Source organism: Pantherophis guttatus, chromosome 1, assembly GCF_059756535.1.
Source record: "Pantherophis guttatus breed Tessera chromosome 1, ASM5975653v1, whole genome shotgun sequence".
Lineage (NCBI taxonomy): Eukaryota > Metazoa > Chordata > Lepidosauria > Squamata > Colubridae > Pantherophis > Pantherophis guttatus.
In genome coordinates, this window is record NC_142063.1 from 19,965,115 (window position 1) to 19,977,495 (window position 12,381).

A 12,381-nucleotide genomic window follows, 5' to 3' on the forward strand; every position below is an offset into this window, starting at 1 on the left:
ATTGGAGCATTAGTGAACCTAGCCATTCACTAATGAATTAGTTGAAGTGTCTTTTTCAAACTTGGAAATTTTAAGATGTACAGACTTCAATTACCAGAATTCCCTAGCCAGACAGACTTCTGGGACTTGAAGTCCACAGATCTAAAACTGGCTAAATTTGAAAAACACAGGTTTAACTGATTAGCAGGCTTAACTACTACCATGTGTCCCCGAAAATAAGACCCTGTCTTATATATTTTTGACCCCGAAATAAGCACTTGGCCTTATTTTCTGGGATGTCTTATTATTTTGGAGCGCATGGAGCAAGACTGGGCTCCTCTTGCTGTCTTACCTGATTTCCAGCTCTGTCTCTCTAACCTTCACCAGAGGAAATGGCGGGAACCGGCTGTGCATGCGTTTAAATATTTTAGAGGAGGGCTTATTTTCGGGGAGGGCTTATTTTAGCATATGCGCTCAAAAGCCCGATTGGTCTTATTATCAGGGGATGTCTTATTTTAGGGGAAACAGGGTAATGGGTGTTGTATAAAATTGGGTAGAGGGGAATTTGATGTCTACTGCTGCTGTTGCCCTTTTGCATTTGAGAAATGTGTTTGGTATTAAAAAAAGAATACTTGGGGCCAGTGGTGAAATGTAAAATTTGTTACTACTGGTTCTATGGGCGTGGTTTGGTGGGGGAGGGGGTAATGTGACTGGATGGGCGTGGCCGAAGAGGTTGTAAAAAAAATGCTTTTAAAAGCCTCTGATGATCCCAGCTGAACTGTGCGATCATCAGAGGCTTTTTTTTTTTTTTTACTTTTAAAAGCATTTTTTCGGCTGAAGAGGTTGTAGAAAAAATGCTTTTAAAAATAAAAAAAAAAGTCTCTGATGATTGCACGGCTCAGCTGGGCATGGGGAGAGGGCAGGGATTTTTGCTACCGGTTCTCCGAACCAACCGCTGCCATCGCTACTGGATCAGGTGATCCGGTCCAAACCGGGAGCATTTCACCCTTGCTTGGGGCCCAACTACATACCATTTCTCAGTGTCATATCCTGACAAAGGAGCCTCATTGCCTACCTGTTGCTAAGGTAAGAGTGAAGCCACTCTGTCTATCTTCATCCCACTCAATGCCACTCAAATGTTTTACAAGCATAGGAACTGCAATCCTTGATTCAACAAAAGATCCAATGATGGTTTCATGTTCCAAATCTAGGCAGGCCAGTATTTTTGAGACTGTTGAAAGAAATATCCTTCTGGTTCAGTTCCAAACCGGGAGAAAGACCCTAGAAACATGGAGGCTGATTGGAAAGATGGTTTAATGATGAAGCAGACCCACCAAGCACATGGTTCTGGTGCAGCTGACCACATGGAGTTGAGAGTGGGGGGTATTTATACCTTCTCTTGGGCTTTGCACTTGAACTTCCTGTTCCTGTGCAAGAACATGTATTCTATTGGCTGTTGTCAGACTCCCATGGGGCCATGTACAAATCCTAGCAGTTTGTCTGAGCTATGTTTGGTTGAAGTTTCTGCGGGTGATGCAATGAAGGGGCGTTGGCTAATTCCTAGTGTGGCTGAGGGCTAATCCTACCTTTGTTGGATCTTGGGTGAGGGTATTTGCTTATGAACAGAGATATCTATCTCTTTATCTCTTAAGTGCTGACATTTGCTGTGGGCTAGAAGGTGGGGGCTGCTTTCCAAGAGCAAGTTTCTCCATTTCTCATCCAGGGAAATATAATATTCTGCCTTTTTTAATATTTCTCAAAATATTTCATTCTTCTAGGAGAGGGGTGGGTGCTAACTTTCTACAAGACTGACTAGTAGGATCCATCTCTGCTGCTTGTCCACATCCTTATTTATAAATATATATACTTGAAACCCATTGTGTTCCAACTCTCTCTATTAACAGGCGATAACTCCCAAATTCCACTCCCTGCTCCAGATAAATCACAGTCTGATTCTGTCCTCCACTTGGCCTTTTTTGGAGAAGATTTAATAAAATTTTGGCAAGTATTGCATTGACATTATGAGTGTTTAGTCAGGGTCAGTTTTCCTTCCAATGTCTCTAGAAATAAATAAAGCTGTCTCCTACTCAACATCACTGAGAGATTTTAGACTACAAACCCATCAGCTTCCATAATTGGGTGTGTGTGGATTAGGGCAGGGGTCTGGCTGGGGAATTCTGGGAGTTGAAGTCCTCCAGGCTTAAAGTTGCCAAGGTTGGAGACCCCTGCCTGGATCAGGGGAGAAAGGGAGTTGTAATCGATCTGTTTATCAGATGTTGGCAAACGGAAACAGGTGTTTCAGATTTGAAATGTTTGCAAAGTTTTCTTAGAAAGTCTTTATTTAAAAAAATATTTTACAGAATAAACTATTTTTTTAAATTTTAATTATTCCACCCTAATTAAGGAATGACAGTTGCTTTAATCAAAATAATTTGGAAGCTTGGACAGTCTAACACAAAGAGTCAGCCTTCAATATAACTACTTTTTTATGATAAAGTTTCTGGCATTATTTTTTTCCACAAAAGATTTAATGTCTATTTTATTTAGAAAATAAAAATGAGAGGGTGCTGCAGGCAAACATGCCCATCAGTTCATCAAAAGGCAGCAACTGAGAGACTGAGAGGGAAAGTGATGGACAAAACCCTCACGAGTTCTATCTTAAGGACAACTATTATTACATCAAAGCAGGGGTCGGTTCTAATTTTTTTACTACCGGTTCTGTGGGCGTGGCTTATTTTGTGGACGTGACTTGATGGCCATGTGACAATTCTTTAGCATTTAGCAGAGGTACTGGTCTACATCTCCTTTTAACTGCTTGCAGAGCCGTACCGGTCTACTCATTTGTTTTTGGAGGCACCGGTCTACCACCACTGCCTTTTAACACTGATCAGATGTAGGGCGGCCCTTTGAACTGGTGACATCATATCGTCACCACTACCGGCTCGGGAGAACCGGGCCAAACCGGGAGGAACCCACCACTGGTTGGTTGCCAAGGGCCCAAATTTTTATCACATGACTTTGGGGATGCTGTGACAGTCATAAATGCAAAGACCAGTCATAATTCATTATTCTCAATACCATTGTAACTTTGAATAGTTTCTAAACAAATATCAATAGCATTTAGACTTATATACCACTTCATAGTGCTTTACAGCCCTTTTTAAGCAGTTTACAGAGTCAGCATATTGCCCCCAACAATCTGGACCTCATTTTACCGACCTCGGAAGGATGGAAGGCTGAGTCAACCTTGAGCTGGTGAAAATCGAACTCCTGGCAGTGGGCAGAGTTAACCTGCAGGACTGCATTTTAACCACTGCACCACCACAGCTCAAATGGTTGTAAGTTGAGGACTACCCATAAAAGAGAGGCTTTCTCTGGGAAAAAGCCTAACACTTGAGGACTCACCAACAAGGGAAGCCAACAGACACTTGCGATAACCATGATCATCAAAAGCTGGACCATCATCTCCACCTCGCTGTCTCTCCGGCGTTGCACGGACTCAGAGTCATGATAGACTCGGCAAAGGGTCACAACGCTGACTGTATTGAAGAGGAAGGAAAGACCCACAGAGAGGAGGCCCAACAGGGCAAACAGGAAGCAGAAAACAACATTTCGGGCATCGTGGACCAAAGTGAGAAAACACCAGGAGTTGGGGTACTGCAGGCTATAGTGCCCCAGGCCAAAGAAGGGTAAGAGACCAAAAAAGAAACCCAAGGCCCACACCACACCCACCAAGGTCCAGGCCCTCCGTTTGGAAATACCAGCAGACCGGGAAAAGGGTCGGTTGATACCCACAAAACGCTCTCCAGCCATGGTGGCACCTAACAAGAGAGGACATTGCCCGAAAAAGACCATGACGAAGCCCATGAAGTTGCAGAGGTGGCAACCAGGATCTACATCCGTCCAGTCAAAGCGGAGGAAGTGGTAGGGAATCACGATGACAAAAGTGAGCAGAAGGCCCATGAAGTCCGTCACCACCAAGCCACAGAGGAAGACTAAGAAGGAGGAACCAGATGGGCTCTGCATCTTCCTGGAGGAATTAACCAGAGCGCACAAGGCAAAGAGGTTAGAGAAGAGGCCGATCAGGCCAAATGTTGTGGCGAACCAAGGAGATGCGAGGTGTTCCTTGTATTCCTCGCTGACATTCACTCCCCTGAAGCAGGATCCAAGATGTCTAGCAGCGCTGGAGTTTTCCGACTCCATAGTTGGGAAGTGGGAGATCACCGCTGTCATTTTTCCAATAGGGAACAACAACGACTACATTCAGCACAGTCCCACGATGTTGCACCAAGACAGGTCTTCTCCTGAAGGTGTGACAGTGCCCCACCAAAGTTTTCTCCCTTCCATTTTGTGGATAGCAAGGAACCTGCTGTGTTCACTTGAGAGGAAGATAAGGAAAAAGAGGAGGATCAGTCAGCATTTCATGCTTAAAAAATCCAAACAAGATTCCCCAATGCCACACACCCAAACCCTGAGATGCAAAAGACTTGACATTTTTGATCTTTGTAAATGATGACACAAAGCACGCATTCTGAAATATTTTGCACCATTTATTCTAATTATGCTATCTACAGCATGTTGTGACCTAGGCCCAAGTAGTTATTACCAGATACAATCAGTCCTAAACAAACATATTTTATTAGAACAGCTGAGAATTACTTCATTCTCAGCTTAGTCCAAATTAAGTCCAAAACAAATCCTTCATAAACAGTCCTTTGGCCTTATGACAAACCAGCCTTATCACAAACACCCCCCAGTGCCCCATTTTGGGCCTAGTAGGCCTCCCTGCAGCCTCCTGGGAGCAAAAATGGGCCACAGGCGGGGGGGCGCAGCATACGTCCCCCACAGCACCCCACCCCAGATCCCGGACCTGCGCACGTTTCGCCGTGCTCTCAAAACTTTTCTATTTCAGCAAGCTGGCCTGGCCTAACTCCCATCTTTTAAATTTTTAAATTTTTTAATTCGTGATTTTACAAATTGGGTGTTTTAATCTGTGTTTCGGCCAAAATATTTAATAATTTTAAGGGATTTTTTAATATTTGTATTATCTGTATTTTATCTTGGCTGTTCACCGCCCTGAGTCCTTCGGGAGTAGGGCGGTATAGAAATTTGATTAATAAATAAATAAATAATAAATAAATAAATTTTGGGCGTAGTAGGCCTCCATGCACTTATAACCCATAATGCAATGTGAGGGTGACCCCCCCGTGCGCCCCACCCACTGTACATCCACACATGTGCACGCAACCCCCTGCACTCCCCCCTCCCCCTGTGCATGTGCACACATCTTCCGCATGCGCCCCGCCCCCCACGCATTTGCAGCAGGGAGCCAAAAATAAGCTGGCTGGCGGGAGGCGCACACGCATGCGCGGTAGAGCTGAGCTGGGGTGATGGCTCACATTGTCCGCAGAGAGGGCTCTGTATGCCACCTGTGGCACGCGTGCCATAGGTTCGCCATCACAGGGCTAGGGGATTCTGGGAGTCGAAGTCCACACAACTTAAAGTTGCCAAGGTTGAGAAACACTGCTTGGGAATGTTCCACCAGTCAGCTTCATTGGATGCTTCCATTGGTCTCTACTACTTCATGTCCTATATGCTTGGATAATCTATACATATAGAATTTCTATAGCATCCCTCCATTAACAACATTGGTAGAGACATCTATAATGCTGCATTGCTTGGGGAGAAAAAAACCCAATATTTACGCAAGAGTGATATTCAGCATCCTTGACTTCAGCTGGGCTACATCAGTCAAACATTAGGAGAAAATTTGGCCAGGACAATAATCCTCCTTCTGTTCTTTGTTTAAAGATCTTTTAAAAAGGTAATTCTTTCCAGCTTCTCTCATCAATCATCCCACACAGATTGAGATGGGTGGTTTGATTTATTTAAACTCTTCTCTATCCTATTCTTTTTCTCTCTTACGATTCAAGAAGGCTTGGCCCTCTCAAGTCCCGCTGTGCTGAGTCATCCTGCCAGGGGTGAAGGGATCAGCAAAGAACATTGAAAATGTCCACCAAGAGCAATTGAGCTCAGAACTATGGTCATAAATTGTTGCAATCATAAGTCTAGGCACCCATGTGACCGGAAGTAATTTTCCACTTTTTTTTCATGGTAGTCATTCAGCAAACATCATTGGGTGGCCTGATGACTCAACAGTTAAGAAGCTGGATGTGTTGGCTGAAAAGCCGAAAGCCCAGGTTTGAGATCCATTCATCGCATGATGGAGTGAGCACCCGTCTTCACCTAGCTCCTGCCCACCTAGCAGTTCAAAAGCATGCAAATGCAAATAGGTAAATAGGTACCACTTCAGTGGGGAGGAAGCAGCACTCCACAAGGTCATGATGGCCACATGACTGCAGAAATGTCTTCACACGGCACTGACTCACCACCTTGAAATGAAGATGAGCACACACCCCCATAGCCAGCAATGACTAGCAGTCTGTGGAGATTCTCAGTCATCCAGATCATGGTTATCCCAAAGGTGCCCAGAACTGAAGAAGCTTCTTGGATGAGAAGCGAAAATATCTTCAAAGAAAAACCTTAAAGCCCCCGTTACCTCTTGAAAAAAGCACCTTTGGGACAATGACTAGCAGAGTAAAATCCGCAGGGACTCCTTTCCTTTAAACAACCACCATGATTAATAAGCAAACACCACTGTCATTAAATGAACCCGTTTGCTTTTTGCAGAATGCTGCAACCAGTAGCAAAGCTGACCTGCCCAAAATTGGTCACATGACTGGCGGTGTATGTGTGTGTCTGTGCACAGCCAATTACAACAGCCAGGGATGCTTTACAAACCATAAAGCACCCATTTGGTGGCTATCATAATTTAAGCCACTTGTAAAGTGATTGGTCATTAAGCTAAGACTACCTGTATTCCCAGCAGAATCACCAATGCAGGGGTGAAATGTAAAATTTGTTACTACCAGTTCTGTGGGCATGGCTTGGTGGGGGTGTAATGTGACTGGGTGGGCGTGGCCAACTTTTTTTTAAAAAAACTTTTCAAAGCATTTTTTCTAATGCTTTGAAAAGCCTCTGCCGATCAGGCAACTCAGCTGGGATCGTCAGAGACTTTTCAAAGCATTATTTTTACCACCTCTCCAAACAAGAGGTTGCAGAAAAAAATGCTTTGAAAAGCCTCTGACGATCCCAGCTGAGCCACGCAATCATCAGAGGCTTTTTTTTTTTTACTTTTAAAAGCATTTTTTCGTCAGAAGAGGTTGTAGAAAAAATGCTTTTAAAAGTTAAAAAAAAAAGCCTCTGATGATTGTGTGGCTCAGCTGGGCAATTTGGGGGGGGGGTTGCTACCGGTTCTCTGAACCACCTGCCTTTATCGCTACCGGATCGGGCGATCCGATCCGAACTGGGAGCATTTCACCCCTGGACTGACAGTATAATGCTGGATGATGGGCCTCGTGGACTAGATTCCACGAGGCCCATCATCCCAAGTATGAGATCTTTTGTAGTATAAATAGTCCTCAGCTTACACCCATTCTGAGTCTTCTTCTCCTGAGTCTCCGGAGAAGGGCGGCATATAAATCAAATTTAAAAAAAAAAATCATTTAGTGGCATTTCAAAGTTACAATGGCACTGGACTCATGATCATTTTTCACACTTAATAACCATTGCAGCATCTCCATGATCACGTGATCAAAATTCAGTTGCTTGGCAACTGATTCATATTTATGACAGTTGCAGTGTTCCTGGGTCATGTGCTCCCCGTTTGTGACCTTTAGACAAGCAAAGTTAATGGGGGAGCCAGATTCACTTAACAACAGTGTCGCTAACTTAACAACTGCAGCGATCCACTTAACAACTGTGGCAAGAAAAGTTGTAAAACGAGGCAGAACTCACTTAAAACAACTGTCTTGCTTAGCAATGAGAATTTTGGTCTCTGTTGTGGTCGTAAGTCGAGGACTAGCTGTACTAATGGTTTTTTTGATGCAACTAGATCAAAGCCCTTGGGATATCTAGTTCCTGAGCTTGCCATGTAGGGGAAAAAAATCTAAAGACGCAAAGATAAAATTATAATATGAACATGGAACATAAGAAACTTAGCATAACTTCTGCAGGAATTGAGTATGTCTACTTTAATGAAAAGAAGAACTAGGGGTGACATGATAGCAATGCTCCGATATCTAAGAAGAGGGAGTCAACCTATTCTCCAAAGCACCTGAAGGCAAAACAAGAAGCAATGGATGGAAACTAACCAAGGAGAAAACTAACCTAGAACTAAGAAGAAATTATCTGACAGTTTTAGAACAATTAATCTGTGCAACAGCTTGCCTCCAGAAGTTGTGGGTGCTCCAACGCTGGAAATTTTAAGGAAGAGATTGGATAACTGTGAAATGGTTATAGGGTTTCCTGCCTAAGCAGGGAGTTGGACTAGAAGACCTCCAAAGTCCCTTCCAAGTCTGTTATTCTGTTATTATTCTGAAAGGTAGATAAACTATATACTGAGAAGTTACCCTTGGCATCAGCAAATTGAAATGATTTGGAGCTGCAGGAAGTCCTTGTGTTATTTAGCCTGGCAATTATTGATACAATTGTGCTGGCCATAAAGCGAATCACCCTGTGGACTGGACCTTATTTTATGACCTTTATATGACAGTCTTTAAGCAAACTCCATGGTTGTATAAACAGTTTCTGGTTTCTGGCAAAACTGTCATAATTCACGGTTATTAAACCGTGGGATGCTGCAAATGGCTACGTATGCTGGCTGGTTGCCAAGCAGCCAAAATATAGTCACATGACCGCCTGGGTGGGCAACATTGGAATTTCAAAATCAGGTTGTAATTAGCTTTTGGGGAGGGGTCCATTGTAACTTCAGAAGGTCGCTAACTGGTTGGTTGAAAGCAGTGGTGAAATCCAAATTTTTTTACTACCAGTTCTGTGGGCGGTGGCTTGGTGGGTGTGGCAGGGGAAGGATACTGCAAAATCTCCATTCCCACCCCTCTCCAGGGGAAGGATACTGCAAAATCTCCATTCCCACCCCACTCCAGAGAAGGAAACTACAAAATCTCCATTCTCACCCCACTCTGGGGCCAGCCAAAGGTGGTATTTGCCGGTTCTCTGAACTATTCAAAATTTCTGCTACTGGTTCTCCAGAACCTGTCAGAACCTGCTGGATTTCACCCCTGGTTGAAAGTCAAGGACTATCTGCAGATACTTTCAGTTAGATCATGCTATTTGCTATTGAAAACCTACACACACAAAAAGAAATGGCACTGAAGGGATATAGTCAAGATAGAACTTGGGGTCAATGACTAAATAATATAAATTAGACTTAGTGGGCATTCCTTTAATATGACAGTTATCTAAATTTATGCTTCAATTTCTGATGCAGAAGAAGAAAGTGAGGTAAAGGGCCAAGTTAGAGATAGATTGTTCTGGAGAAGATCCATCTGTGAGTTCGCTAAGAGTTAACACCAATTTGATGGTACAAATGAATCAATTAAGAGGACTTGGGCACATGAGACGTTTTCCGTGGTATTTTAGCTAAGGAATACAAGATAAATCACGTAACAGAAAAAAGCAACTGCCAAGAATAGAATAAGTGAAGGATTTTCTCTATTTTTTAAAATACTAGTCACCATCTTCAAAGCGCTCCATGGTTTAGGACCGGGATATTTACAGGACCGCCTTCTGACACCACATGCCTCCCACCGCCCGATACGCTCCCACAGAGAGTGCCTCCTCAGGGTGCCGTCGGCCAAACAATGTTGGCTGGTGACCCCCAGGGGGAGAGCCTTCTCTGTGGGGGCTCCTGCCCTATGGAATGAGCTGCCCCCGGACATAAGGAGGATCCCTGACCTCTGCATCTTCCGTCGTGCGCTGAAGACTTTATTGTTTCAGCAAACCGGCCTGACCGAATGAATTAACTTAAGTGGGTTTTAATGGTTTTAAAGGGGTTTTAGCTAGGGGTTTTAAATACGGCCAATGCTTTAAATTATTTTAAATTGTTTTTAATTTTTGTGTTGGTATTATTTTACCATGGCTATACACCGCCCTGAGTCCTTCGGGAGAAGGGCGGTATAGAAATGTAATAAATAAATAAATAAATATACTTTTCCCAATTTTTTTCAGAGAATGATGGTTCCAGAATTCCCCAGATAGAATTTTTTCTGGACGTGAAGCTTTGCATTGTCTCCTTCTTGAAATTCAGGTAATCCTTGACTTACGACCATTCGTTTAGTGACCATTCAAAGTTACAATGGCAATGAAAAAAGGGGTCTGTCACTTGGAACCCTGACTTATGACCATTTTTTCATACTGTAAGAAGCCCTCCTTCCCAGATTAAAATATTCTTTATTCTTAATATTAAAAGATATCAGATAGAATATTTGCCCAAAGGAGAAATAGAGAAAACATGTTCTTAAAGGCAGACAGCAACCCCAGTCTTTCTTAATGGCCTCCAGCAGATGCCTGAAGTCTTTAGAGATAGATATTTTGTGCCTATTAAGAAAGATTGGGCCTATCTATTCATAAACAAAACACCTTCAGCTCCAGTTGATAGGATTAAGAATGACAGGACATGTCCTTTATGACATAATAGGACTTAGCCACCACCATTGAAATAGTAAAAGACAAAAAGCTCACTACATTGCACAACCCCCCTAAAACACAAAATCTCAGAAACCTATAAAGATCCATCCACTCAGTCAGCCATTTTGTCAGCTGTTCCAGAACGACATGCTGCTGTTGGTTCTGCTCATCAATAAACCTTCTTTCTTAAAGCAGCCTCCATTTTATTCACGGCTTGGAACCGGACCTGATTTTTCTTTCAACAATACATTTTTTTTTAAAAATTGATTTATATGCCGCCCTTCTCCAGAGACTCAGGGCGGCTTACAATGCGTTAAGCAATAGCCTTCATACTTTTGTATATTTTATACAAAGTCAGCTTATTGCCCCCACAATCTGGGTCCTCATTTTACCTACCTTAGAAAGGATGGAAGGCTGAGTCAACCTTGAGCCTGGTGAGATTTGAACTTGCAATAATTGCAGGCAGCTGATGTATAACAGTGCTATAGTCTGCTGCGCCACCAGGGCTCTGGTTGCATCATCCTTGTGCCAATGTGAACAAAATTTGGATGTTTGGCAACTGGCATGTATTTATGATGGTTGCAGTGTCCTGGCGTCCTATAATCACCTTTTGCACCCTTCTCACAGGCAAAGTCAATGAGGAAGCCAGATTCAGGATTCCTTGTGCACAGTCACTCATGCCCTCATCAACTCTCGCCTGGACTACGGCAACACTCTCTACATGGGGCTCCCCTTGAAGAGCACCTGGAGACTTCAACTGGTCCAGAATGCGGCTGCGCGGGTAGTGACGGGAACTGCATGGCGCTCCCACATAACACCTTTCCTGCGTGAGCTGCACTGGCTTCCAGTGGTCTTCCGGGTGCGCTTCAAGGTGTTGGTTATCACCTTTAAAGTGCTCCATGGCATAGGACCTGGATACCTTCGAGACCGTCTGCTGCCACCACCGACCTCCCACCGACCTGTGCGCTCCCACAGAGAGGGCCTCCTCAGGGTGCCATCGGACAAGCAATGTAGACTGGTGGCCCCCAGGGGGAGGGCCTTCTCTGTGGGGGCACAACTGCCCCCAGAGATACGAAGAATTCAAGACCTCGGTGCCTTCCGCCATGCCCTGAAGACTTTCCTTTTTCAGCAAGCCGGGCTGGCTTAATGCTTTTTTTAATGTTTTTAATATGTTTTGTTACTGTTTTTTAACTTTGGGGCCAAATTTATATATATCTTTTTAAATTGTTTTTAATGTTTGTATCTATGTTTTTTACTTTGGCTGTACACCGCCCTGAGTCCTTTGGGAGAAGAGCGGTCTATAAATTTGATAATAAATAAATAAATAAATAAATTCATTTAACAACTAACTGCTGTTAAGTGAATCAACTGCAGTGATTCATTTAACAATTGTGACCAAAAAAAGTCATAAAATGGGGCAAAATTCACTCAAAAATGTGTTTTACTTACCAATGGAAATTGTTAGGAAATGATAATTACCTAACTTGTTGGGTTGGCAATATATAAACCTCAATATAGCTTTAAGACTGCATTGCTGTATTGCATCATACTGTGTACTGATTGGTTAGCTCTGTAGCCAATGTCCTTAAGAGGGAGTTTGAAACATGGTTTATTTTTCTTTGCTGACCATTACTGCTCTTTGCTGACCATTATTGCTCTTTGCTGACCATTATTGCTCTTTGCTGATCATTATTGCTCTTTGCTGTGTTTGCTACTGTTTGCAACTGTTTATTGTGTATGACTACGACGACTGGTAAGAAGACTTTGTTATTGGAATATCCCTGGACTATTGTTTAACTATCTACTGCTTTATCTGTGAATGACCTGGACTGTTTATTGGACTGTGCCTTATTA

The 12,381-nt window shown here is 43.2% G+C and overlaps 1 protein-coding gene across 2 annotated transcripts in view; it reads right to left on the bottom strand.

Annotated features, from left to right (window-relative positions):
• TBXA2R (thromboxane A2 receptor) overlaps window positions 1-12,381 on the bottom strand; it is a 53,641-nt gene that overhangs the window by 5,793 nt on the left and 35,467 nt on the right. For both annotated transcript variants that reach the window (XM_034437768.3, XM_060694459.2), the window contains one exon: window positions 3,385-4,357. In XM_034437768.3, coding sequence (XP_034293659.1) covers window positions 3,385-4,212 — 828 coding nt within the window. In that variant the 5' untranslated portion in view covers window positions 4,213-4,357. The remainder of the gene's footprint in view (window positions 1-3,384; window positions 4,358-12,381) is intronic.